Source organism: Orycteropus afer, unplaced genomic scaffold (genome assembly GCF_000298275.1).
Source record: "Orycteropus afer afer isolate SDZICR_OR568_19922 unplaced genomic scaffold, OryAfe1.0 scaffold00133, whole genome shotgun sequence".
In the NCBI taxonomy this organism is placed as follows: domain Eukaryota; kingdom Metazoa; phylum Chordata; class Mammalia; order Tubulidentata; family Orycteropodidae; genus Orycteropus; species Orycteropus afer.
The window spans coordinates 5,402,309-5,426,953 of record NW_006921720.1 but is presented as its reverse complement, the minus strand read 5'-3'; the positions used below and the strand labels follow the sequence as shown (position 1 = coordinate 5,426,953).

At 33.3% G+C, this 24,645-nt stretch overlaps 1 protein-coding gene across 1 annotated transcript in view; it reads right to left on the bottom strand.

The window, feature by feature from the left end:
• The window catches only part of RIMS1 (regulating synaptic membrane exocytosis 1), a 685,283-nt gene that overhangs the window by 171,865 nt on the left and 488,773 nt on the right, over window positions 1-24,645 (bottom strand). The window contains exons 17-23 of the mRNA XM_007945190.1: window positions 24,384-24,540; window positions 23,539-23,664; window positions 21,956-22,018; window positions 17,545-17,622; window positions 17,106-17,219; window positions 16,560-16,649; window positions 8,185-8,268 (exon numbers count right to left, since the gene is read on the bottom strand). Of these exons, the coding sequence (XP_007943381.1) occupies window positions 8,185-8,268; window positions 16,560-16,649; window positions 17,106-17,219; window positions 17,545-17,622; window positions 21,956-22,018; window positions 23,539-23,664; window positions 24,384-24,540 (712 nt within the window). The remainder of the gene's footprint in view (window positions 1-8,184; window positions 8,269-16,559; window positions 16,650-17,105; window positions 17,220-17,544; window positions 17,623-21,955; window positions 22,019-23,538; window positions 23,665-24,383; window positions 24,541-24,645) is intronic.

The following is a 24,645-nucleotide window of genomic DNA, read 5'->3' as shown; positions in this document are numbered from 1 at the left end:
ATAGTGAAGACAATGACAACGATGATGATGATACTAATATCTAACATTTACTAAGAGCTTCCTATTTATCGAAAACCAAAAACCAAACCCACTGCCATCGAGTGGATTCCGACTCACAGTAACCCCTACTGGGTTTCCAAGGCTGTAAATCTTTATGGAAGGAAGTAGATTGCCTCATCTTCCTCCCATGGAGCACCTGATAGGTTTGAACCACTGACATTATAGTTAGTAGCCAAATGCCTTACCCACTATACCACCACATGTCCTCTGCTATTTACTGGAATGAATAATTCATTTGCATTATATTATCTAACCATTTGACAATCCAAAACTACCCTCTTGTCCTTTTTAGGAATTAGGAGTTTGATGCTTAATGACTCATCTATTGGATGCAAACTGAGAATCCATAATCTCAATGGCAGTGATCACACTGCATCTCTGATGAAGTGACATTGCAGAATGGAGGTGAAGAGCATGGATTGTAGAGTCAGACTGTATGAATTTAATCTCAGCTGTTTCTGTGTATTCAGATGACTTCGGTCAAGATATGCAACACCTCTCTGTACCTCAGGTTTTTCATATGCGTGGTGATGCATATGAAAATACCATAATAACAAAATACAGCTAGCAAACTTCCCCCTGAAAAAATTCTTTGCCATCAAGTCGATTCCAACTCATAGCAACCCTTTAGGGCAGAGTAGAACTGCTCCTAGTTTCCAAAGCTGTAAATCCTTACAGAAGCAGACTGTTTCACCCTCCTTCTGCAAAGCGGCTGCTGGGCTTGAACTGTTGAACTTTTTGTTAGCAGTTAAATGCTTTAACCACGAAGTCATCAGATCTCAGTCAGCAAACCTCAGAGGTTTGTATTTTGATATTACCTAGTATTTATTGTATTCATGCTATTACTTATAACTCCGACTTGAAGGCACATAACAACAGGATCTATAGGTATAAAAGCATTGTTAAAAATAATAATATATGTTTTTTGAAGGCAATGACTTTCATTGATTTTTAAGAGTGTCAATTTCAGAGTCAATGCTGGATGATAAGTATATTCATGGTGAGATTTATACATTGGAGTTTTTTTTTTTAACCCTCTTTTTAAGTATGCACTTTTTTTCTCTTCAAATGCCACTAGAAACATTCTTTTCTTGCAGATGATCCTAATGACTCTTATAGGATATATTTTTATAATTATTCTAACCACTCAAATAAATACTTGAATTAAGATGGTATACATTTAATTGAATTGGAATAAGTCAGTGTAAATCAAGAAAAGAGATATTTATACAAAACTCCAAGGCCCTTTTCTATCCCAAATTTAAAGTTATAGCCATAAATATGTGTGTATGTTGTAAACACAGTGATTCCTTGTAATAAAAAGATACTTGGGATATGTAAAATGGTAACATTTAGCACAATAAATCTATATTCATGTACTATACTATTGAAAATATTGATCACGTAAACACAAAATGAATCGTTGTAAAATGAATTAACTTCTATCTTATACTATTACTCTAAGTTCATTGTTGTCAGGAACTATGTCTGGATCATCAGTATAACATCAATGTCTAGCATATAACAGCTACTTAATAAGTATTTGTTGAATGGATGACTAAGAAATTAGTATTTTTAGTATTATGGAATTTTAGAGTCTTAAAAATTACAATGAGCAAAAAACTAGGGCTATAAAATCCAGTTCACATTAAAGCAAATAAATTTTAAAATAAATTTATATTGCTTTTTTTGGTCTGGTTTCACTGCCTTGTTTATAACAGATGCCAGTGATTATTATGGGCCCAATTGGTGTTTTATCATAAAACAAAGTGGCTGCATAAATTCAATTTTAGAGTCTTAAGGGATATTAGAATTCAGCTAGTTCAACTACAACTACCTAAATGTACAGAAAGAAAACTGAGTTTCAAAGTTTAAGTGACTAATCCAAGGTAAAATAGTAATCCAAGGTAATTGGGGAGGACACCACCATTAGGTTTTCTGTCCTTAGAGTCTCCGTCCACTCCACCATCCAGTGATTCTGAATGATCTGATGTTTACTTGAGGGATCACTGGACAGAAGGAACAAGAAATAGGTTGCTGTTTCAGTGTTCTCATCACATCTTATTTATTTTTCAATTTAGCATGATTTTCTGTCTCATTAAAATTTTGCTATTATTATTTTATTATTCATAAAGAATACTTCTGTGATTTCAACTAGATTTTGTTTAAACATTCAAGAATGAGGAATCTTGAGTTGTTTTCTTCATTTTAATAGTTAATTAACTTTGGCTCATGCTTCCTAGTTTATGTAGCACAAATGAAAATCTTTGAGTGCTATGAAAGTATGTACAAATATAAAGTATAACAACAATAATTTTGTTATTAAATTGGACAGTAACAATTAGAAAAACAGGGACCTTCTTAATTAAACTGAAATTCCTTTTAGGTTCCATTTTCAATTATTATTCCTTCTCTCTCTAATAAATTTGAACATTTAAAAAATGACTAATGAAAAGATGATTGTTAAAATGTGTATCTATGCTAGTTTTAATTCATTTTCAGTAACAAAATTCAGTTAGAAAAATTCCCTAAAGACATTAGTAAATAAAGCTTTTCTGCAAATATCATAATTCTATTGAAGTATCAAATAAATATGTTTATAAAGTGGAAAGATTTTTTAAGACCATTTTATAATAAAATGAAATATAGTACACTCTTCTTTGGGAAGAAAAGACCAAAATGGATGTCAGAGGAGACTCTGAAACTTGCCCTTGAGCAGAGAGTAGCTAAAGCAAATGGAAGAAATGACAAGATAAAAGGGCTGAGCAGAAAATTTCAAAGAGCAGCTCGACAAGAAAAAGCCAACTACTATAATGAAATGTGCAAAGACCTGAAGTTAGAGAATCAAAAGGGAAGAACACACTTAGCATTTCTCAAGCTGAAAGAACTGAGAAAAAAATTTAAGCCTAGAGTTGCAGTATTGAAAGATTCTATGGGCAAAATATTGAATGATGTAGGAAACAACAAAAGAAGATGGAAGGAATACACAGAGTCACTGTATCAAAAAAATCGGTCGATGTTCATGCATTTCAGCAGGTGGTATGTGATCAAGAACCAACGGTATTGAAGGAAGAAGTTGAAGCTGTACTGAAGGAATTGGAGAAGAATAAGGTTCCAAGAACTGACAGAATACCCACTGAGATGTTTAAACAAACGGATGCCATGCTGGAGGCACTCACTGAGCTATGCCAAGTGATTTGAAAGACAGCTACCTGGCCAACTGAGTGGAAGAGATCCATATCTGTACCCATTCCAATGAAAGGTGATCCCACAGAATGCGGAAATTAACTGAACAATATCATTAATATCACATGCAAGTAAAATCTTGCTGAAGATAATTCAAAACGGTTGCAGCAGTATATTAACAGAGAGCTTCCAGAAATGCAAGCTAGATTCAGAAGGGATGAGGATATCATTGCCCATGTCAGATAGATCTTAGGTGAAAGCAAAGAATACCAAAAAGATGTTCACTTATGTTTTATTGACTATGCAAAAGCATTTGATTGTGTGGATAATAACAAATTATGGAAAACATTAAGAAGAATGGGAACTTCAGAACACTTGATTATACTCACAAGGATCCTGTACCTAGATCAGGTGGCTGCTGTTTGAACAGAACAAGGGGACTCTGCATGGCTCAAAATCAAGAAGGGAGTGTGTCAAGGTTGTATCCTTTCACCATACTGATTCAATTTGTATGCTGAGCAAATAACCCAAGAAGCTGGATTATATGAAGAACATGGCATCAGGATCGGAGGAAGACTCATTAACAACCTGCGATACACAGATGAAACAACTTTGCTTGCTTAAAGTGAGGACGACTTGGAGCACTTACTGATGAAGATTAAAGACTACAGTTTGCAGTATGGATTACACCTCAATATAAAGAAAACAAAAATCCTCACAACTGGTCCAATAAACAACTTCATGATAAATGGAGAACAGATTGAAGTTGTCAAGGAACTCATATTACTTGGTTCTACAATCAACACCAATGGAAGCAGCAGTCAAGACATCAGATGATGTACTGCATTGGGCAAATCTGCTGCGAAAGACCTCTTTCAAGTCTTTGAAGAGCAAAGATGTCTCCTTGAAGACTAAGGTGTGCCTAACCCAAGCCATGGTATTTTCAATCACTTCTTAAGCATGTGAGAGCTGGACAATGAATAAGGAAGACTGAAGAAGAGTTGATGTTTTTGAGTTGTGGTGTTGGAGAAGAATGCTGAAAGTACCATAGGCTGCTAAAAGGACTAACAAATCTGTCCTAGAAGAAGTGCAGCATTCAAGAGAGAATGGCCAGACTTCGTCTCACCTACTTTGGTCATGTTGTCAGAAGGGATCATTCCCTGGAGAAGGATATCATGCTTGGTAAAGTGGAGAGTCAATGAAGATGGGAAAGGCCCTCAATGAGATTGACTGACACAGTGGCTGCAACGATGAGCTCAGGTACAGCACGGATCGTGAGGCTGGCACATGACCCGGTAGTGTTTTGTTCTGCTAAGCATAGGGTTGCTTTCAGTCATATAGGCCTCGAAAGCACCTAACAACAACAACTCCTTTGGGAAAATGTCAAGGGGGGGGAACCTTCCACAGAATGTTTTAATTTAATTAGAATTAATACTGATATCCACATAATGTACTGATACCATAAGAATATACTTGTGTATTTGTGTATATACTGGCTGACTACCTACATGACTTAAACTGACTGGATTAATGAGTAATGCAAATTTTAACTTATTACTTCCTCATTAAATTTTGGAAGGCAAAAATTTGAATTGAATGAACCAAAACAAGAAATGTTAATATGCAGTGAAGATGGATGTATGCAATTAAGATCCATCTGTCCTCCTATATATTGTTCATATTTAACCCTGTGGCCGTTAGAGTCAATATGAATTTTAATACATGGTTACATTTCTTTGATTAAAATGCAGGACACTTCTGAAAAGTATAGATAATAAAGAACATTACACAGTATAAATTATAAGTAATATGAAGACTATGGCATTCCTTATAGTTCAAAATTTATGTATTTTTTTCCTTACCATTGTTTTAGATAAGGAAAGTTTATCCCGAAACTTCTAGAAAATATTCATGAAAATTTCCATGGAGCTAAAGAAAAAAAAATCTATCTCCATGTTAATTACAAATAAATAAATCTATGGTACCATTTGAGATGGCATCAAGAATGCTCACTATTAAAATTAAAATATGGAGCAATATTATATTAACAATTTTGCATGCATGTGTATGTGTGTGTGTGTTTGCTATGAGTAATAAGAGGGCAACTACTTATTTCTTTTTCTGATACTTTTCAACTTATTTGAACTTTTAAGGGAATTCTCTTAAGCAAGAAATTACTTTTCTATGTTATACGGTTACTTCCAAAATAATCAAATATGGTCCTGATATGGAATATCCAAAGGGTGACTGTATAAGCTGTCATTCCTTTTTAGAACATTTTCCTGGTTAAAGTCACCTACGTCCAAATCCTTACGAACATTCATTATATCCAAATCTGATGCCATATTCATTTCATTTAAAAATTGATACAAACTTCTTAGTGAGTAAATAAAGCTGATGAGAAATGAAACATAAGCATTTTTTAAATTCTGCCTAATGATTGGCCTGGTTACCCATGAATTTAGCATTAGGTGCTGTAATTTCTCTCTTGTTTTTATCACACATGTTATTCCATAATTTTAACAAAATTTTATCACAATTAATTTCTATTTCATATAGTAATAAATCATAGTATAAAGCCATTTGAAATATATTTCATTTGGTTGAACGTAAGACTTATTTACAAATAAGTAATAATAAGAAGCCAAAATACAATTTCTAAATTATGTATTAATAAGAGTTCCCTTTAATAATCTTAAAAAATAGGTCTGATGGTGCAGTGGTTAAGGCATTTGGCTACTATCCACAAGGTTGGTGGTTCAAACCCACCAGCCTTTCTGCGGAAGAAAGGTGAGGCAGTCTGCTTCCATAAAGATTTAATGCCTTGGAAACCCAGGGAGGGTTGCTATTAGTTGGAATCAAGTCGATGGCAGTGAGTTTAATTTTTATTATTTTTTTAATAATCTTAAAGAGTACAATGAAAAGCACAAGAATCAAAGAATCTATGTAAAATCTTGGGCAAGTTACTTTAGTCTTGGTCTTCTTATCTGTAAAATTATTAAAATAAACTAGACATGGTAGAAGAACCATTTCTGTCTTAAAATCCACCTGTAAAGCCATATATACAATCTGGGATATCAGATTATACAGTTAATTGAAATACAAATACTGTTAAATAAAGCTAATTATACCTCAGGTATGTAAGAACTGCAAATATTATTTGGATTTACATTTTGTTTAATCAATGAGCAGAGAAATTTACATTTATATTCATTACAAAGACCACCACATTTAATTGCCCTATGCTTCAGCAGCCATTACGTAAGATAAAATCCACTGTTTGGTTTGTTTTGGAAGAAATTCAAAGGCTTCTAGAATTATCTTTCTAAAAAAAAAAAAACAAGTTATTTGATGGCTGGAATTTTCTAGTTTTTCTTAATCATGGTTGTGACCTTGTAGCCTTTAGAATAGTATTTGATGAATGAATGGTATCAATGTAGATGTAAATTGTATTTGATTTATATAATTATTTTATATTATTGGAAAAGATTTTACATTTGTAACAAATATTAGATTGAAGATTCTATTAATTTTCCTGCTCCTAGAAATTCCATCCTAGAAATTAGATAGTAAAAAAAGGAATTAATTTTAAATTCCAAATATAAATCATGATTTAAGAAAACCAAACAACTCACTGCTGTCAAGTGGATCCCAACTCACAGTGACCCCTCCTTGGGTTTCTGAGGCAGTATCTCTACAGAAGTAGATTGCCCAGTCTTCCTTCCAAGGAGTGGCTGGTGGGTTTGAACTGCCAGCCTCTGTTTAGCAGTCAAATGCCTTAGGCATTATGCCACCAGAGCTCAGAGATAAAAATCCCTTTAAAGACTAAAAATATGCTAAAATATTGTTGAGCCCTTGGTAAAAATACCAGTTTTGAGTCCAACATTTGTAAAATAATGTATCACTTTTTTCTTAGTGACAATTTAGATTTTCTTTCACACTGAAATCCCAAAGATACTATTTACAAATAAAGAAAATAAATTTTATAACTTGCTACCATTAGTCTAATATATATACAGAAACCTGCACCTTCCCCTGAAAAAGAAATTTGTATGCTTTCCCCAAAAAAAGAAACCTGTATGGTCATTTAACTAGTTGCTCTATTTCTGAAATATGGAATCTACTTAAGAAATATTAAGACATGTGTTAAGTGAATTTCTGTTTACATCAGAAGAGGAATATCCAAAATGCCCAAAGAATTTTAGTGATTAGTAAGGTAAAAATATTTAAAGTCAAGAACTATGTATAAAATACCATAAAACAGAAGAATTGGATTAACCGCAACTGAGAAGGATAACAAAGTAATGGAAAATATATACTGCAGCGCTTCTGGAATATAGCCATGAAGTAAATTTCAAATACTGATGTTATTTTTTAAAACCTACCTTTTTGACTGGCCCTAGACCTAGACAAAACTTTCTTTAAAACACAATATTCATAAAATATATAAGAACCAGGTGTTCTATTTTAAACCAGACATTTAAAAATATATTTCAAAGCTAAACTTTATTATTAAGAGTTTACATAAAACAAGACAGACAAGATTGAATCATGAAACAATATATTAAAAAAAAGTCTCTGTGGTAGATTTTATTAAATTAAAAAGCACCTGAGAATTTTTATTCACACATAAACAAAAACAATATTTAAATATGTTTTTAGAAATTCAAAATGCTGAAACAAATGCTTATTAAAATAGAAACTCTTTCACTGGATTCCAACTTTGTTATGTTTACAATATTTGCATGCCATCCTCATTTCAGTAAACATCCTGAGGTGCTTTATTAACATTGGACACATTTATTGGTGGAATCACAACATAACTGGCTCTGGCTTCTGAAAGGAAGCATGCCGTAACCAACACTTCTGGTTATCCTTCACTTGGTGGCCTACAAGCCTTTAAAAGCCACTTTTCTGTGAGGAGGAGTTGACTAGTACCTGTCATTCTCCGGAGATGCATGCTGGATTTGAATCCTGGGGCTAGGAGGTCGTCTCCTATCTAGGGAGGGGGACCATCTACCCCTGTTTGCCCAATGAACAAGACAGGAAAAAACAGGACATTTAGTAACTCCTAAAATAAAACATATGGAACAACAGGACTGGAAAAGCACCCCAGAAAGACAAAGTGTAGATTTTTTTGCTCTATATCTTCCTCTTGACTTTTACAAGTCAGATAAATTATAATTTTGCAAGAAAACAAAATCTGTATTTGTAAATGTGACTAGAGAAACAATTATTTGGGAACACATTTGGAATCTTTCTATTGTGTGTAATTTTGGTCTTTAAAAATGTGCTTGTGTGTATAAACATGTACACTTACATATACCTAAACAAACATGTATACTTACATATACATAAACGCACATGTATGCATATAATCTTAAGTTTAAAAAGATGCATCATTTAAAGTTTTATGTTTGAATGAGATATTGAATATGCTACCTATGACTTTTTTGTACCATACCTTGAATTTACTAAGAAGGGTGGCAAACATGGGGTTTGCAAATTTAATACAAAATTTAATACAAAATAGAAACAGAGTTAGAAGGAAGAAGTAAAAAACATACTTTAGTGTGGAAACAATGACACAAGTAAGTAATTTATGGGAATACTACCACTTAAATCTTTCCATGTCTTAAGAAAAATTGTAGAACTAATCATTAAAATAAAAAAAAATTGACAGTATTGACAGTAGAAAGACGGATGAATATAATTGGTGAATATAAGTCAATATAGTGATAAAACAGAATCACCTAAAAAATTGTTTAACTGCAAAAGTCTTTCATTTGGTCAAATAAATCTTTTTTAATTTTCAACAATAATTTTTTGAAATGAACAATTAAATAAAAGTTTGAAAGTTTGTCCAAACTTTTTGTGAAACTATTTTCCGAGTCTGTGTATCACCACAAAGTAATACCATCTAGATGAAAAATGAAAATAGGCAATCAACAGCTGAACAAGTCAGATATGGAAATTTTTATATATTTTATCAGGATAATTTCCCTGAGTATTGGCTTTCTCATATGCAATAAGCAGTGACTGAATGGTCTTTTAAGGACTCATCTAACTATAAGATTTTATAACTATCCAAAGGAGATTGGTCTTAACATTCCAATAAAAAGAGAAAAAAAAAATGTCATCTTTCTTGCCATTATAACTTGGCTAAATGGACTTAACAGACAGTAACAATCAAAAGCAGCAAAAGGCTAGCAACATATGACCAGGATATTTGAAGTATGTGGGTACTTAGTTTTGAAAGCCTATGCATAATTAATTAGGCTTAGTCAAACTCAGCATGATTCAAGTTGGGCTCTGAGGAAGCCCTGAAGCAAATGAAGAAAATCAGTGGCAGAATTACTCTTTGGCTCAAGTATAGCAGGGATCGTGGAGCTGGCGAGGGATCGGGCAGTGTTTCGTTCTGCTGTGCATGGGGTCGCTATGAGTCGGAAAGACTCGATGACACCTAACAACTAACAATGTGTAAACAGGTTTATAAAATTAAAAATACTTTGCATTAATTCTAAATTTATAAAATGGTTGGTCAATACAGTCTGAAATGTATTTTGCTAAAAAATCTTTCTTTTTACTTTATTGGTTTCCTTTCTGTAGGTTAAATAAAAAATGCTAAAATAATTGGAAAAAGTACTAACTGCAATGTTGTCTACATTAAGTTATACTCAGTTGTGTTAATACAAGTGGTGTTATTTGAAAACATAAAAATGAGTTCATTTTTTAATTTTTTCCTGTAGCGTAATAAGTGATATTAATTTGATAGAATTATAGATGACCTTGCTTCCTGAGGTAAAATTCCAGTCCTTGTGTTTATTTAAACATAAATAAAAGTAAAGAAAGAAAATAAAGAAAAATGCTCTAATTATGAAACATGCAGTTAAAGCTATGAAGGAGAAAGGTGTATGTTTAGAAATAAGCAAGGGAATACAAACTATTAGAAGGTAATTTTTATAAAACAAATATTATAGCATAATACATGTTTATCTATACACTGAAAGTCCTTCTCAATATGCTGATATGTAGGACCAATATAATAAATGTGTTTTCTTTTTCTATTATATACTGGGTATGATGAGAGCAGGATCAATTTATACCCATTTTTTTCCCCCAAAGAATAGATGTTAAGTAAATTTTAATATCATATATTTGTGAGTTTTAAGCATATTAGTATATTGTATACGCTTTTAGAATGTGTATAATTTATTATTCTATCACACAGAATAAAATGACCACAATTATAATTTGCATCCTCACCTTATTGAGATATACACAGTTTCACCTTCCATTTTCATATTATAAGCTGATACAGTTGTTAATGCTGTAGGTGATACTGATCATAAGGTTAAATTAAACCAGCCCCATTGTGAATCTTCTTTCCAACCCAGCCCACCTGCAAGTTATATTAATTACATTACTAGTAGTTTAATATCAGCTATTCTGTATCCGTTAATTCAAGAACATCTATTTGATGAAAGTTTCACTTTGTTCAGGAGAGAAAAAAGGTCACTGTGATGGCTAGGTAGTTGTATGAACAAACCAGGAGCTCCCTGCAGAAGAGAAGTACAGGTTTCTGTTTTGTTTTCTGACAGTAATTTCATACATTATGCATTGCACAGAATAAATGATAAATAGGTGTCAATATGTAAGTGAATAATAAGGAGCTAAGACTCTAGGCTTTGCAGTAATCCATGTAAGAAATAATGACAACGTTAACTATTAGAATAGACAGGCCTTGGTAAGCAATTAAATGGTTCCTAAGTTCTGTTTTTTTTTCCCTCTAGCATTTCCCAGAATAATTCTGGCATAGATATACATATTTAATGTATAGCATTTTAACGTTATACATTAAAACAAATATGTGTATGTGTTTAAACCAGTAATGAATACACACATCTTTCAATAGTATGTATCTCCTGGAAGAACATGGCTAAATTGCGTAATTATCTAAAAGAGAATATATATGGAAATTAAATAACTTATCCCATTAATAGCAGTAATAGAAAATATTTGTGAAGTATTATAACATTAAAAACCAAATTTGAATAAATGAAGTTAATATTGAATGGAGTATGTATTTTTTATTGTCTATTGCCATCATTTAAGTTATTCCTTTAATATCTTTCCCCCCAATACTGTTTTAAACTGAATTTCACTGGTTTTAATATAGATGTTTATACTCTGAAATAAGGTTTATAATATTTATTGCAATTCAATTTACACTGTTGAGTTTCAGATAGCAACCTCCTATAGCTTTGCCTCATGTTTCCATGTGGAGGATATTTATTTTGTTAATACTTCTGGCCTGTCTCTGCCCATTCCCTCACTCTACCTAGGGAAGGAGGTGTAGCTTATATGATACAGGAGTTTGTGTTAAAGAATTAGGAACAGGTGACTTAACTCTGTATATTCCTCTTTCCACACCAGGCTGTCTGCAAAGAACAAACACTTGGGTCTGTTGTGAACGATGAGTTGAGAGAACTCTAGCCTTGGGGAGGCCTTTGTGGTTCAGTGAATCTGGCTTATTCTGTGGTGAGTTATTAGCAAGGCTGTAGAACTAAAGCCACAGCTTCCAAACTTGTTCACTGTATTTATGGTAATATTTAGATCTTCTACCTTTCTGGCTTCTGGGTCTAGCTCACAAATAGATCCAAATTTTGGAGAGAAAACAGAGGGTGCTATTTAAAAACCCAAAATCCAGCATTTATTTAAAAAAAAAAAAAGAAAGTAATACTGTCCATAGAGATGGCAAAGACATAGCATATAATGCTATTCTTAAGGAATGTACAGTTAGTGGAAGAGACAGACACATCAGCAAATGAAATAATGTGTTTTAATAAAAGTATATAATATTATGTGCCCAGAAAAAAAAAATTCTGACTGGGCAAAAAAAGGCAAGGAAGGGTGGAGAAAAGTTTTTTTTTTTTTTTTTAAACAGAAGATGTAGTATTTAATCTGCATTTTGAAGAATGAGTAGAATTTTTAAGTAGACAAACGAGGAAGGATATTTTAATTTTAATGACAAGAAACTTGAGACAGTAAATAATAAAGACTAGAGCTTATGAGAAATTAATAGGGGCAGAAGGGTCTTTGCAAATGGAGAAAAAGGGCTATAGTCAAGGTGAGGGATTCTATTTTGGAGGGAATGATAGGACTGATTGACTCAATGAATATGAAAGAAGAGCAGAAGAAGAAGTGTTTCTAGGTTAGTGACTGGCTATATGTCAAAGTCATCACATGAGAGGGAAATCTAGGAAGAAGAGGCATTTTGCTACAAAGGGAGGAAGGGAGGAACAGGATAAACTAAGATAATGAACTTAATTTAGACATTTTGATATATTCAATATCTAGCATCTAATTAAAAATCTGAGCCTGGTATTCAAGAGGGCAGGTCTGGCTTCACCAATTACAGTGGAGAGTTGTCTACATACGTATTAGAATAGGAGGCTTTATTGGAAATATAATTTAAGGGAACATACAGGTAAGGGAAATGAGGAAAACTGAGGGCATACCTAGGGAAGTACTTATCAATATGGAATAGGAGAGGAAGAGAAGTCTGCGAAGGAGACTATGTCACAACAGAGGTATATGAAAATCTGTTCACAGTACTTAAGGGATGAGAGGTTCAAATGATAGAATGCTTAATGTAAAATGCTGCAAAATATGCTATATATTAAGGACACAAATGTAAGCCATAGAATAATTTTGGCATAGTGACAGAGCAGAGGGAAGTAGAAGAATTCAGATTGCAGAAAGTTAAGGAGTTACTGTTGTTGTTATACGCCGTCGAGTCGGACCTGACTCATAGCGACCCCTCCTTGGGTTTCTGAGGCGGTATCACTACGGAAGTAGATTGCCCAACCTTCCTTCTGAGGAGTGGCTGGTGGGTTTGAACTGCCAGCCTTCTGGTTAGCAGTCAAGTACCTTAGGCACTAAGCTACCAGAGCTCCCAAGGAATTACTACTGGAGGGTAAATAACAGAGGCAGAAAGTCTAGACTACTCTTGCATGAGTCTTCAGTTAGGCTATGAATGCTATGAAAAGTCAAGAAGATGACAAAATGTGTAGGATAGGTCCTGCTCTAAAATTCACGTCTGAACATTTAAACAATAATTTGTTTCTAAACCTAGGAAGGGAGGGTTTAAGAAGGCTTTAACTCACTCCTTCCTTAGTATGGAAGACAAGGGAATGATCCATCTCAAGCAGGCCTGATAAAGAGGGAAAAGAGCACAATGACCTTGGCCATGCCTCCTTGTTAACATGCAAACATGTATTTTCTAGGGAAAAGATGAAAGGGCTAGTATCTGTAAATATGTTTGGTAGGACATAACTGGTCTTTCTCGGTTGTTGTTGTTATGTGCTGTCGAGTTGGACTCGACTCATAGTGACCCCTCCTTGGGTTTCCGAGGTCTTTCTAGGTAGTGTATTATAAATAAACCTGGAATTTATTTATGGGGCATCATTAGATTGGGGAAATGGGTAATATGTAAGCTGTTTTTTAAAATTTTATTTTCTGTTTGTGTAATGAATAGAATAAAATGGCATGGCTTTCTCTGCAAACAGTTTCCCATGTATTGCTAAAAACATGCTGCTAACCTGGGTCAAACCATTCTAACAAGGCAGAAAAAACAGACCTGATAGTTTCAGGTTCCTTTGGGAAAATATTGCTTCATCTGTGCCTAGTGATCCCTTTATCTTTTGAATCATTAGTAAAGTTTGGTGTTGCATATTGAGACAATTTGCTTTGACAATTTCACCCTAGGTGCCAACACAAAATCTGATTTGTTTTAGAAGTTAGTAAGGATAGTTCAGAAAATATGTTTACATTCATACAACAGCATATAAAAATCTATCAAATTTGTCTACAGTCAGCAAATTATTTAACCTTACTTGTTCACAAGGGCTTGAAAATATGTTACTGTCTTAAGAATATGGAATTATGTTTTATTTTCTCTAATATTTTATCTATTATATACATATGCACATTAACACAGTAAGCCCTATGGTCAACTAGAGAAATTAAGTAGCCTAAAAATCCCACTAAGCCTCTTTCTCTCTACCCCCTGCATATCTGGTCTGGAGCCTTTATATGTACTTCCTGAAAAGAACAAGTTATCTCTGTTGATATTGTTATGTTCTGCTTTGAAGCTGCTTATAGTATGGGCAAGGGGTATTTGTGCTCCTCATCCTCCAAGTAAATAACTACAACTTATATAACTTACTTGATGAAAATTATCTCACTTTATCTTCCTGGCAACAAAATGACCCCAATAAATTAACATCCTTGATAATACCAATCTCTGTTCCCATTGACTTTTTAAATGGAAAGTTTCCTGTTATTAAAAATAAAGAGTGAATATAAGTTTTTAATCCTGTTCATCTTCTAGCAAGGGTACAAATATGCTAGATAGGTTCACCATAGAAATAGACATGTGCTGTCCAAATATAGTAGCCATGTTCACCAGTAGCTATTGAGCACTCAAATGTGGTTAGTTTGAATTGGGAAGTTCTGTAAGTACAAAATATACACTAGATTTCCAAGACAGGATAAAAAAAGAATGCAAAATATCTCATTAGTAATTTTCATGTTGATTACATGTCAAAATGACATTATTTTGGATATACTGGGTTAAATAAAATTATTAAAATACCATTTTTTAAAATATTGTTGTTGTGTTGTTGTTATTTGCCATCGAGTCGGACCCGACTCATAGCGACCCCTCCTTGGGTTTCCGAGGCAGTATCACTACGGAAGTACATCGCCCAACCTTCCTTCCAAGGAGTGGCTGGTGGGTTTGAACCGCCAGCCTTCTGGTTAGCAGTCAAGTGCCTTAGGCACTATGCTACCAGAGCTCCCTTTTAAAATATGGCTACCAGAAAATTCAAAATTACACACATGGTTCACATTATATTCCTATCAGACCGTACCAAAAATATATTAAAAATGTTATAGTTGCAATTTAGTAAAAAAAAATTCCACTGACTTATGCAATTCTACCTTGTTTTAAAACTAACCAGAAATATATAAAGACGTTATAATAACTAAAATATGTAAAACAAAATAAAACAAAAGATTTTGTTTGCTTTCTTCTAATCGCTTTTTTTTCAGGTAATACAGAGCAAAAGACAATAAAACAACTTCAATTGTGATTTTAGAAGTTATCTATGGTCAATTCAACTAAAATGTCTTTTATAAATGTAAAAGAATATAAAATCTAAATCACATTTCAACTTTTTCTAAAAATTTTGTAAATATAAAAGAATACAATTTTTAAAAGTTGATTTTTAGTAGTATCTTATCAAGATACTTAAAGATAAGTTCATATACCTGTCCCTATTATTAAATTCCAGAAATAAAAGAGCTCATAAATACATGAATAGTACCAGATTAGAAAGCTTGCTAAAGGAATGCTTTAAGCACAGTCTGAAGAAGTGGGTTATTTTTTTCTTCAGGATTTGCACATATCCTTTGAATGATTTCCAATGAAAAAGAGAGGAAAATTATATCAAGACTACAAATTATAACCAAGTTTATTAGAATAGAACATTTTCTCACAATGGAATAATTAGCTACCCACAATTAGGAGACATTAAAAAATGTAGTCACTGAATGTATTTAATTAAAATCAGAATTATTTACTAATCAACCAGCTCAAAATTTTAAGCAAAACTGCGTGTGTGTGTAAATATATAAATTATGTGTATTTGTGTAAAGCCTCAGAAAAATCTATGATGAACATTCTTATTTTTTGGTATCAAATTGTAATTTAATGCAAAAACTAATATACTAAAGACTGTTTTAGTTAAAATATGAATATAGATGCATATGGGAAGCAGAATATCTAAACAGTATTCCTGTGTTGAGCTTATGAACGAAAGACTTTTGTTAAACTTATAAATACTGTTGGTCATTGCAACTAACAGAAATGTGATCCTCCCCTTCACATAAGGTAACTCACTGGACCTTGGAACATTATCAGCATACTGAAGGGTCCCTAAGTAATTTGTAAATAAAACTGTTGAATGGCAACAAAAGGGAAAAAAGCAGCAGCCAAAAGCAGTTACAAATTACATCACACCATTTGCAACAACATACATAGAAATATGTGTATGTGTACCCTTGAACTTTTCCACATACTCATATCTCTACATAAACGTACAATAAGGGAGGGGGTATGTAGACAGTTAGCAAAGTGAACATGAATGAATAAACCTATGGAAGACTCACATAGACCAAAACAAAGTGATTTGAAAAAAAATCACTAGTACAAATGATAAGAAATTAAGAAAGTCTTTATTTTATACCTTTCTCGTTCTGGTGAATGCAAACTAGTATCTGGTCTCAAGCAGTTGGTACTAGCACTCCTAGCCCTGTCAAGGGAGGGCTGCAGTTCACTAGTGCCAGTGCATTGCATCCAGTGGTAGAAGAGAAAGACAAAGAAACAAAGAAAGGAAGACCATGTTAGAGAGTAAAGCATAAAATAATGTCCCTTTTACATAAAATGTAGAATCACTGTGATTCAGTTCATAAGGGTGTGAGAGAGCTGACAGGATGGCAGAGCAAAATTTTGTTTAGAAAATGAAACTAAACAAAGATTATGCTTGAATTGCTTTGCATAATTTTTTTTGAGTCTCAGACTGAAAAATGAGACTAAATCACACCTACTTATGAAAAAACTGGGTACAGGAAGCACTAAAACAAAACATCTAAAACTTTATTACTAAGAACAGATGCCACACCAAAACAAAATGAAGGACATCAGATGAGAAATAATTTTACAACTCAACTATTCTGGTTCACAACACTAGGCAAGGGAAGTAGAAGTTAGCAGAACTTCTACGAGTTCTTACCTAAGCAATATTTCATCAGTGTATCTTAACATTCTTGAGTTAAAGCAACCATGAAGAAGGGACATGTTCTGTCTAGTCACTGATTTGGTTTTAGTATGTGCAGGCAAAATTAAACTTCAGAAATTAAAATTATTAAAAAAAAAATTAATTCTCATAATTAAAATCAACAACTAAAACAACCAGTATATGACAAAGAAGACAACTAGAAATCATATATTTGAGTAAGTAGGGTTTATTTAGAGACATATTCTAGAATTAATAAATTTTATAATTAAAATTGTTTCTAGTTATCATTAATTTAATGTTTCTCTGGGTAAAATTAATTCCAAATTAATTTCATGTGAATGTTTTATTAGAATGTATATTTGCTATCTTTCTAAGCAAGGGATTAAGGGTTAGGGGCTATTTTATAAGTGGGACTCACTGTTACAGTTCTTACCTGTAAATATTCCAGTGAGAACCATTCTCTAATAAAGGCATCTTGGGTGGTAATGTTTTATAGTGCCTAACAAGATGTCTGGAACATGGCAACATAAACACACAGGAAACAGAAAAATATATATAAAGCAAATTTAAGATATGAAGAAATTAAAGAGCTGTAAAGCTACAGAGAGGGTTTTATTATTATTTTTTTAATTGCAGAACTACTACAATAATTGTTCGAAGACAGGATTAGAATGAATAAAATATGAAATAATATACGTATGACTTAATAACTAAAATAAAGATTCAAATTATAATTAACTCAATTACAAAAAAATTGCCTAACTAAACTCTTATCAATTATTTGTAACCAATATTTAAATTTACTATTTAATCCTCCATTTAATGTTATGACTGCTTCTAGGGAAGTAAATAACTTAAAGTGTCAATCAAATAATTTATGTAATTTGGGTATTAAAATATGACTAAAAGAGTTAATATTCTAATAGTAAGCAAAGTGCTGATCAGCATTACAAGGATGGGATTGGTTATGGTACTGAATAGCAGAGTAAAGAAAGGGAAGAGTACAAGGTCAAGAAGTGACTGCAAAGGAGCAAATTCTTTCCATTGATCAGTTTTTGCATTCAAATTCAGCCACAGGCAAAATTCACCACTGAAAATAGGGTGAGATGGGCATAAGATGTAAACTAGAATTTGAATTTTTGAATAGGCAGAAAAAGGCTCAACTTAAATTTCTTTAAAATCTCAGAGCTTGTTTGACTATCTATACCACCAAGATCAAAGTAGATCAACCCAATTAACTATTATTATATTTTTCTATCAGAAGGAAGGTTGGGCAATCTACTTCTGTAGTGATATTGTCTTGCAAACCCAAGGAGGGGTACAAGGAGGGGTCTCTATGGGTCAGATCTGACTAGACGGCAGTGAGTTTGGTTTGTTTCTGGTTTTGGTTTATTTTTTCTATAATTTAACATTGTTCCTACAAATGTAATTGCTGATTAATAAAATCCATAGTTCATTTCATCTTTCATTAAAGTATGATAAACAGGTAATGGAATAAACATTTATTAAGCACGGCATTGACGGCATAGTGGTAAGCACAGCTGCCTTGCAAGCAGTTGACCAGGTTTGGTTCCCAGCCAATGCAGTGGGCTGACCTTTAAGAGGCTTTGTTCATGTAGTGGTGAAGGCATCTGTATGCAAACCAAAAGGTCAGTGATTAGAATCCACCAGCCACTCCACAGAAGAAAGATAAGGAAATCTGTTTCCATAAAGATTTTCAGCTTTGGAAACCCAATGGAGTCACTATGAGTCAGAACTGACTCCATGGCAGTGAAAGGACATACTAAATATCAAATACCCCAGTGCTTTATTCATGTTAAAACTAACAGCCAATTCAAAGGAAATTCCTTAAAACTACAATTAAAAATCCATCAAAGAACCATACTGCAGCATGAACTGTGGGCAGATTTTACTGAAATAAGGATTCAGCCTGCTTTAGAGACCGAAGAGAATCTTTTCTACTTCAAACCTTAGGCAAATATCTTTAGTATGTGTTGCCATAAATCTTTTCCAAACATTTGGCCTGAAGTGATTTTTTTCATGAATACTGTAAGAAGGGTCAGTACAGAATGATACAGAATGGAAAAGAACATGGAATTTATAGTCTGATGGTCTAAGTTCATGCCTTGGTTTCACTACTTATTGACTGTGAATCTGGCTTATTCAGCTCAGTCTCTACCCCTGTTTCTATGACTACAGACTAAGGGAAAAGATATCTGTCTACTTAGAGGGAAGCTGTGAGAATTAAATGAGATAACAGGGATAAAGGACCTGAGATACAGTGGGACAGGTACAGCATTTTCTGTACAACACTGTTGCCCCAGAACATGTTTTGTGAAAAAAGGATTTGATGCTTAAATATTTATTGGGAAAATGTAATAAACAATATGAGACTGATTTCTTTAGTTCATGACTTTAATATGCTGGGCACTGTAAATCTCCAAGGAGTGGCTTTAATATGCAAAGTACCCCAAATCTATTTGACTCACAGACTCCTTCATTGGTGGAGCATCTTACAGGACCAATTCCTCAGAACATAGTTTTAGAAATACTAGTTTAGTGGAAAACATCATCTAGATTATGAATTATCACTCTGCTACTTCTACTTATCAAATTAAACTTTATGAGGCATTTTTACTTATCTGTAAATGAGGATAATAATATTTATATCAAACTACTGTCAAGAAATTGAGAAAATATAATAAATACTTGGCACTATGCTTGGTACTCAATAAATGTTCTTTTCCTTATGTTGTCTAGAAAGTAGTAAATCTCAGATTTTATTTGAATATAATATGATGGATTTTGAGAGCACTGATTAAGATTTCAGCCACAGATGATTATACTAATACATTTCTGTAATTTATATTTAAACAAAACTACATTATTGACATATTCATTAGAAAGCTGTAGTTATTTATATATACATGTCCTGGTATATTGTTTTATTCAGATATAAGTAAAATGCTTTTATAAACATGAGCACAAACATGGAAGAGCGACAGGCTTTGGATCTGCACATTTGGCTGGCTGTGCTTCCACATTCCACCTTATTGTTGTAAGTAAGTAACAGGACTTGATCTGCCTTAGCTGAATAGTCATCTTTTTTAAACCATACACATATAAAAAGATTATTTACCTAAACCAGGAAATGTAAAGTCAATAAATTGAGTATATATTTTAAACAAATATGGAAAAATGGAGTACACAATTTTTAGCAAAGCATCAATCTTAAGAGATCAGACTGTACAACATGATGCAACTATATCATATTTTGCATTTCCTGATATTTCACCTGTTGAAGTACAAAATAGCACAGAGTAGCTATTTTATTTAGACTACTAATGTGAGAATGTTAGAAATACCTACATACACATTCCCAGGCACACAACAAGTGCCTAATAAATAAGTTGTAGTCACATTAACAGGGCTACGAAAAAACTTTCTATTGACAAACTATTTGTTGGTGGAACGACTAATGGCAAGCCTGGAAAGATTGGCATTATAAAGAATCTAAGTTAGTTTTTAAGGTGCTCTGGCAGCATAGTGCCTAAGGCATTTGACTGCTAACCATAAGGTTGGTGGTTCAAACCCACCAGACACTCCGTGGCAGGAAGACTGGGCAATCTACTTCCATAAAGATTTACCACCTTAGAAACCCAAAGGGGGTCACTATGAGTAGGAATTGACTTGATGGTACTGAGTTTGTTTTTTAAGTTAGTTTTTACAATATTTTTGATTTTCTATTTTTCCTCTGGTTGACAGGCAGAACTAATATTATTACCTCAGTTTTACCTGTGACATCCAAAGACAATAGGGAGCAGTTATCAATAGGATAATCATATACTTATAAAAATTTAAAGAATTCTTGCTAGCCCCACCATGTTTGTATTATAGAAAAGAATCACAATGGTTCACAAGGAGAAACTATCTTACATTTGTTCTTGCATCACAGGTCTTCCAATAATAGCTCTTTCTTTTTCTTTCCTACTAGATTTTTATTGGCCAAATTTTCTGAAAGAGTTTGCCTGTTTGTCTGAATGATTTACTACTTTCTGACTTTCTCTTCACTACAAATTCCCAATAAATATTTACAGACTGTACCTATGAGTAATCTGTAAGATGTTTATTTTGGATATAACATTCAAGATGAAATGAAACTAAGGACATCAGATTCTAAGCTCCAATTTAGAGATAAATATTATACCTCTTTGCCACCTCATCTTTAGAGAGGTATCACATTGTTTTATGCCTTTATGGGAAAGATTAAATTGCAGCATTTCTGAATTTGAGGAGGTCTAGGGAAGGAGTTTTTAAAGTTAATAGGCCAAATACCCTCAGTCTTTTTCAAGAAGGGAGCTGAAACTCAGTCAAAAATAAACTGGTAAAGATTTTATTAAAAGCAAACAGAATATAAGTAACATGGATTCCAAAAGGAAACAAAAAGGCCAAACCAAAACAAAACAACATTAATATAAATAACTACAATGCCATGCATAGACAATTGGAGCTTCTGTGACTAGACAGGTGTGTGTGTGTTGGGGGTAGAAGAAAGCAGGAAGGCTCTTCTTAGAATTTCAATAGTAGAAATTGGGCCAGTTCCAAAGAGACTCTTCAGTTTCTGGATTTTGAACATACAGATAGCAAAGTAAGCTGTCTGGAGCAGTACTGTAATATATTTTGGCCCTTTTCATGACCTCTACATAAAAAAAAACAAATTTTATATACTTGGGATGTTTATTTTACATATTTGTAATGGTACCACTAAGGGAGAGACGGAAGAAGAGTAGAATGGAAAGAGAGTCATCACACAACAATCACCATCGCCAAATCCCTGTATTTACCTGGTAGTATGTAGGCATTCTGCACTTCGTCCTCGTTTTGCTCTGGGCAGCATAAGAAGCTCACTGCACAGACAGGATGGGTGGTGAGTGAAACAGATATAAAGTATGAGGCATTAAATGACATGGGTTATGCCAATGGTATGCCAATGAAAACATAAAAAGGGGAGAAACCAGATTGTCTGCACTAGCATATTTGCTTGAGAGGTTAAACAAAAATAAACATGACAATATTTTAAAAACTTAAACAATCAAGTACAAATACTATGATAGAAGTCCTAGTTGTTGCTCATCTGCAGTTGTATTTAAAAATTATTTTATAGAATATCAAAACAAACAAAAATCCACCAAAATGAGCCTTCCCCAAATAAGATAGAGGAAATCTATTTCTAGATATCTGAATATTTTAATGACTTTTAAAAGGCCTATTAATATGGCCTTTCTGAAATTAGTGGGAACCCTAAAAGCTTTTACTTCTTTTTAATAACTTAAAGCATAGTTTTCTTTGCTCTTATAGCCACTGAAAATGCAATGTCATACTACACTGAAGTTAATTTTACTATATTGAATACCCTGACCAAGAAGGCCTTTGTCTTCACTCCTCACCTAAACTCATGATGGCACAAATAAGTATTAATAAAGTGGTTCTCACTTGACCAAAACTGAACAGTATGGTAACTGTGGTACTGTGACTCTACTCATTTGAAAGTCAGGGCACTGCTTCTCACAGTAAGGTGATATTAGAGAGGTACAAACCTCTAATTTGTCCTTAACAACATGACAACAAAATAATAATTCAACTCCATTATCACTTCCCTACTCATCACTGAATGTTCTTCTACTTCAAAAAACTAGCAGAGAATATTTAACAAGAAGGCCTCATAAAACCTAGAATAGGATCTTGAGCTCATGATCAGGGAAAATGTATGGTATGTGGTTACACTGACAAGAAGGTCTGTGGGTTTGCAGAACAATAGGTTCTTAATATAGACTTGAAATAACTGTGTTCACGAAACATTTGTTGATAAGTATATGCAGAACTAAAGTTAAGTGCATATCAATATAAGAATCCATCACTATATTTTTTACTTTATAGACATTTTATGTAAATATATTTTGTTGAAAAAGCAGCATATACTAAAAACATTACTGCCAAAGTTCTCTCAGAAACTCCGCAATATTAACTGTCTTTCAGATGACCTGCATACAAACTATCTTGATAAGAACATAAATAACATTTCAAACACTGTGGCTTACAAAAGATAAAATATTTGAAAATTGCTTATGTAGGCTCCTTTTTATAATTTAAGTCAGCTTCTAAGTAAATGAAAAGATTTATATTTTAAACTAGCTATACATAAATTTTGATCTTGTAAAAAAAAAAGCATAGATACAACAATACAATGTTAGCCAAATATTCCTAGTGTTGCATTTCTATTAGAATATCTTCATAGTTGTTCCTTGAGAGTAGTTTAGTTTTCAGTGATGACTTTTACTCTCTAATGTACTATGTCAGGCTATCGCTCATATATTAAAACAGAGCAAAAGAAAATTTATAATGTTGAGATTATAATTTGGACAAATACCTGTCTTGTTCTGATAAATACTGACTATCCATATCTCTGGATCTGTGATCAACTGGACTTCGGGAGGCATCATGGTGTCTGGTTGGAGAACGTGACCTTCTCGTTGGATGGATTTCATCTAAACTCCTAAAATGATAATAAAAATTCACATGTGTTAAAAGCGTATCATCTTCCCAAAAAGGGCAGAGAGACTAAAGGGAAAGAACTGACAACTGAACTGGCAAACAACTGACATGGTTTGAAAAGCGTTGGCCTCATTATCAACACCTATTTTATCAAGAAGTTAAGAGTATTTATTGTCTGGGAGTATTCTGTCTATGCTGCATCTGTCCACCTTTCTTTGTACCTCAATCAAAAAAGGACCATGATTTTCATATTCTTAGCTAATTAAAATTTCAGAACTGCACTTCAGGGTAGGGTGAAATAAAGCACTAAATTACACATTTTATTTTTTTCCAAGCATTTGAAGTCTCTCATAGAGGCAACCCTAAATCTCTGAAAAATATATTCTGCTTCTTAACCTTATCCTCTGCCCCTTCACTCTGCAGTTCTGACTCACCATACATTTTCTCCTGGAATGAGAGAAAACTAACAAAACACAACAGAGTTATTAAAAAAAGCATACTTGGGACATAAACTTCTTCCACGTCCTGGAAGATTTCTTAAGGAACAAAATGTTACGTAGGTAGAGCATTTACATAGGTTAAAGACGTTTTTCTTAGAAATGATTCTGAATAAACTGACTGACCAAACCATTATTTCATTGCAATGAATCTGCAGCAGTTATATTATATATATATATTTTTAAAAGAGGTGAGGAACACTGAGTCCCCTTCAAATCTTACCTCTGTAATGGCACATTTGGTAAACGTGAACGTGGCCTTCCCTGATCATCACCGCGATGAGGAGATACTGAGCGTGAGCGGTGATGAGTTGTTCTTTGCTGTTCTGGCACTGTTAATGTTGTAGATTTACCTTCTCTAGCACTAGACCTATAACCTACTGGCAAGAGTACACACAATAAAACTGGTCAGATTTTTATACAATGAAAATATTAATGTGGAGACATTACATCACATCTAAAGCAGCCATTAACCTATTAAGATG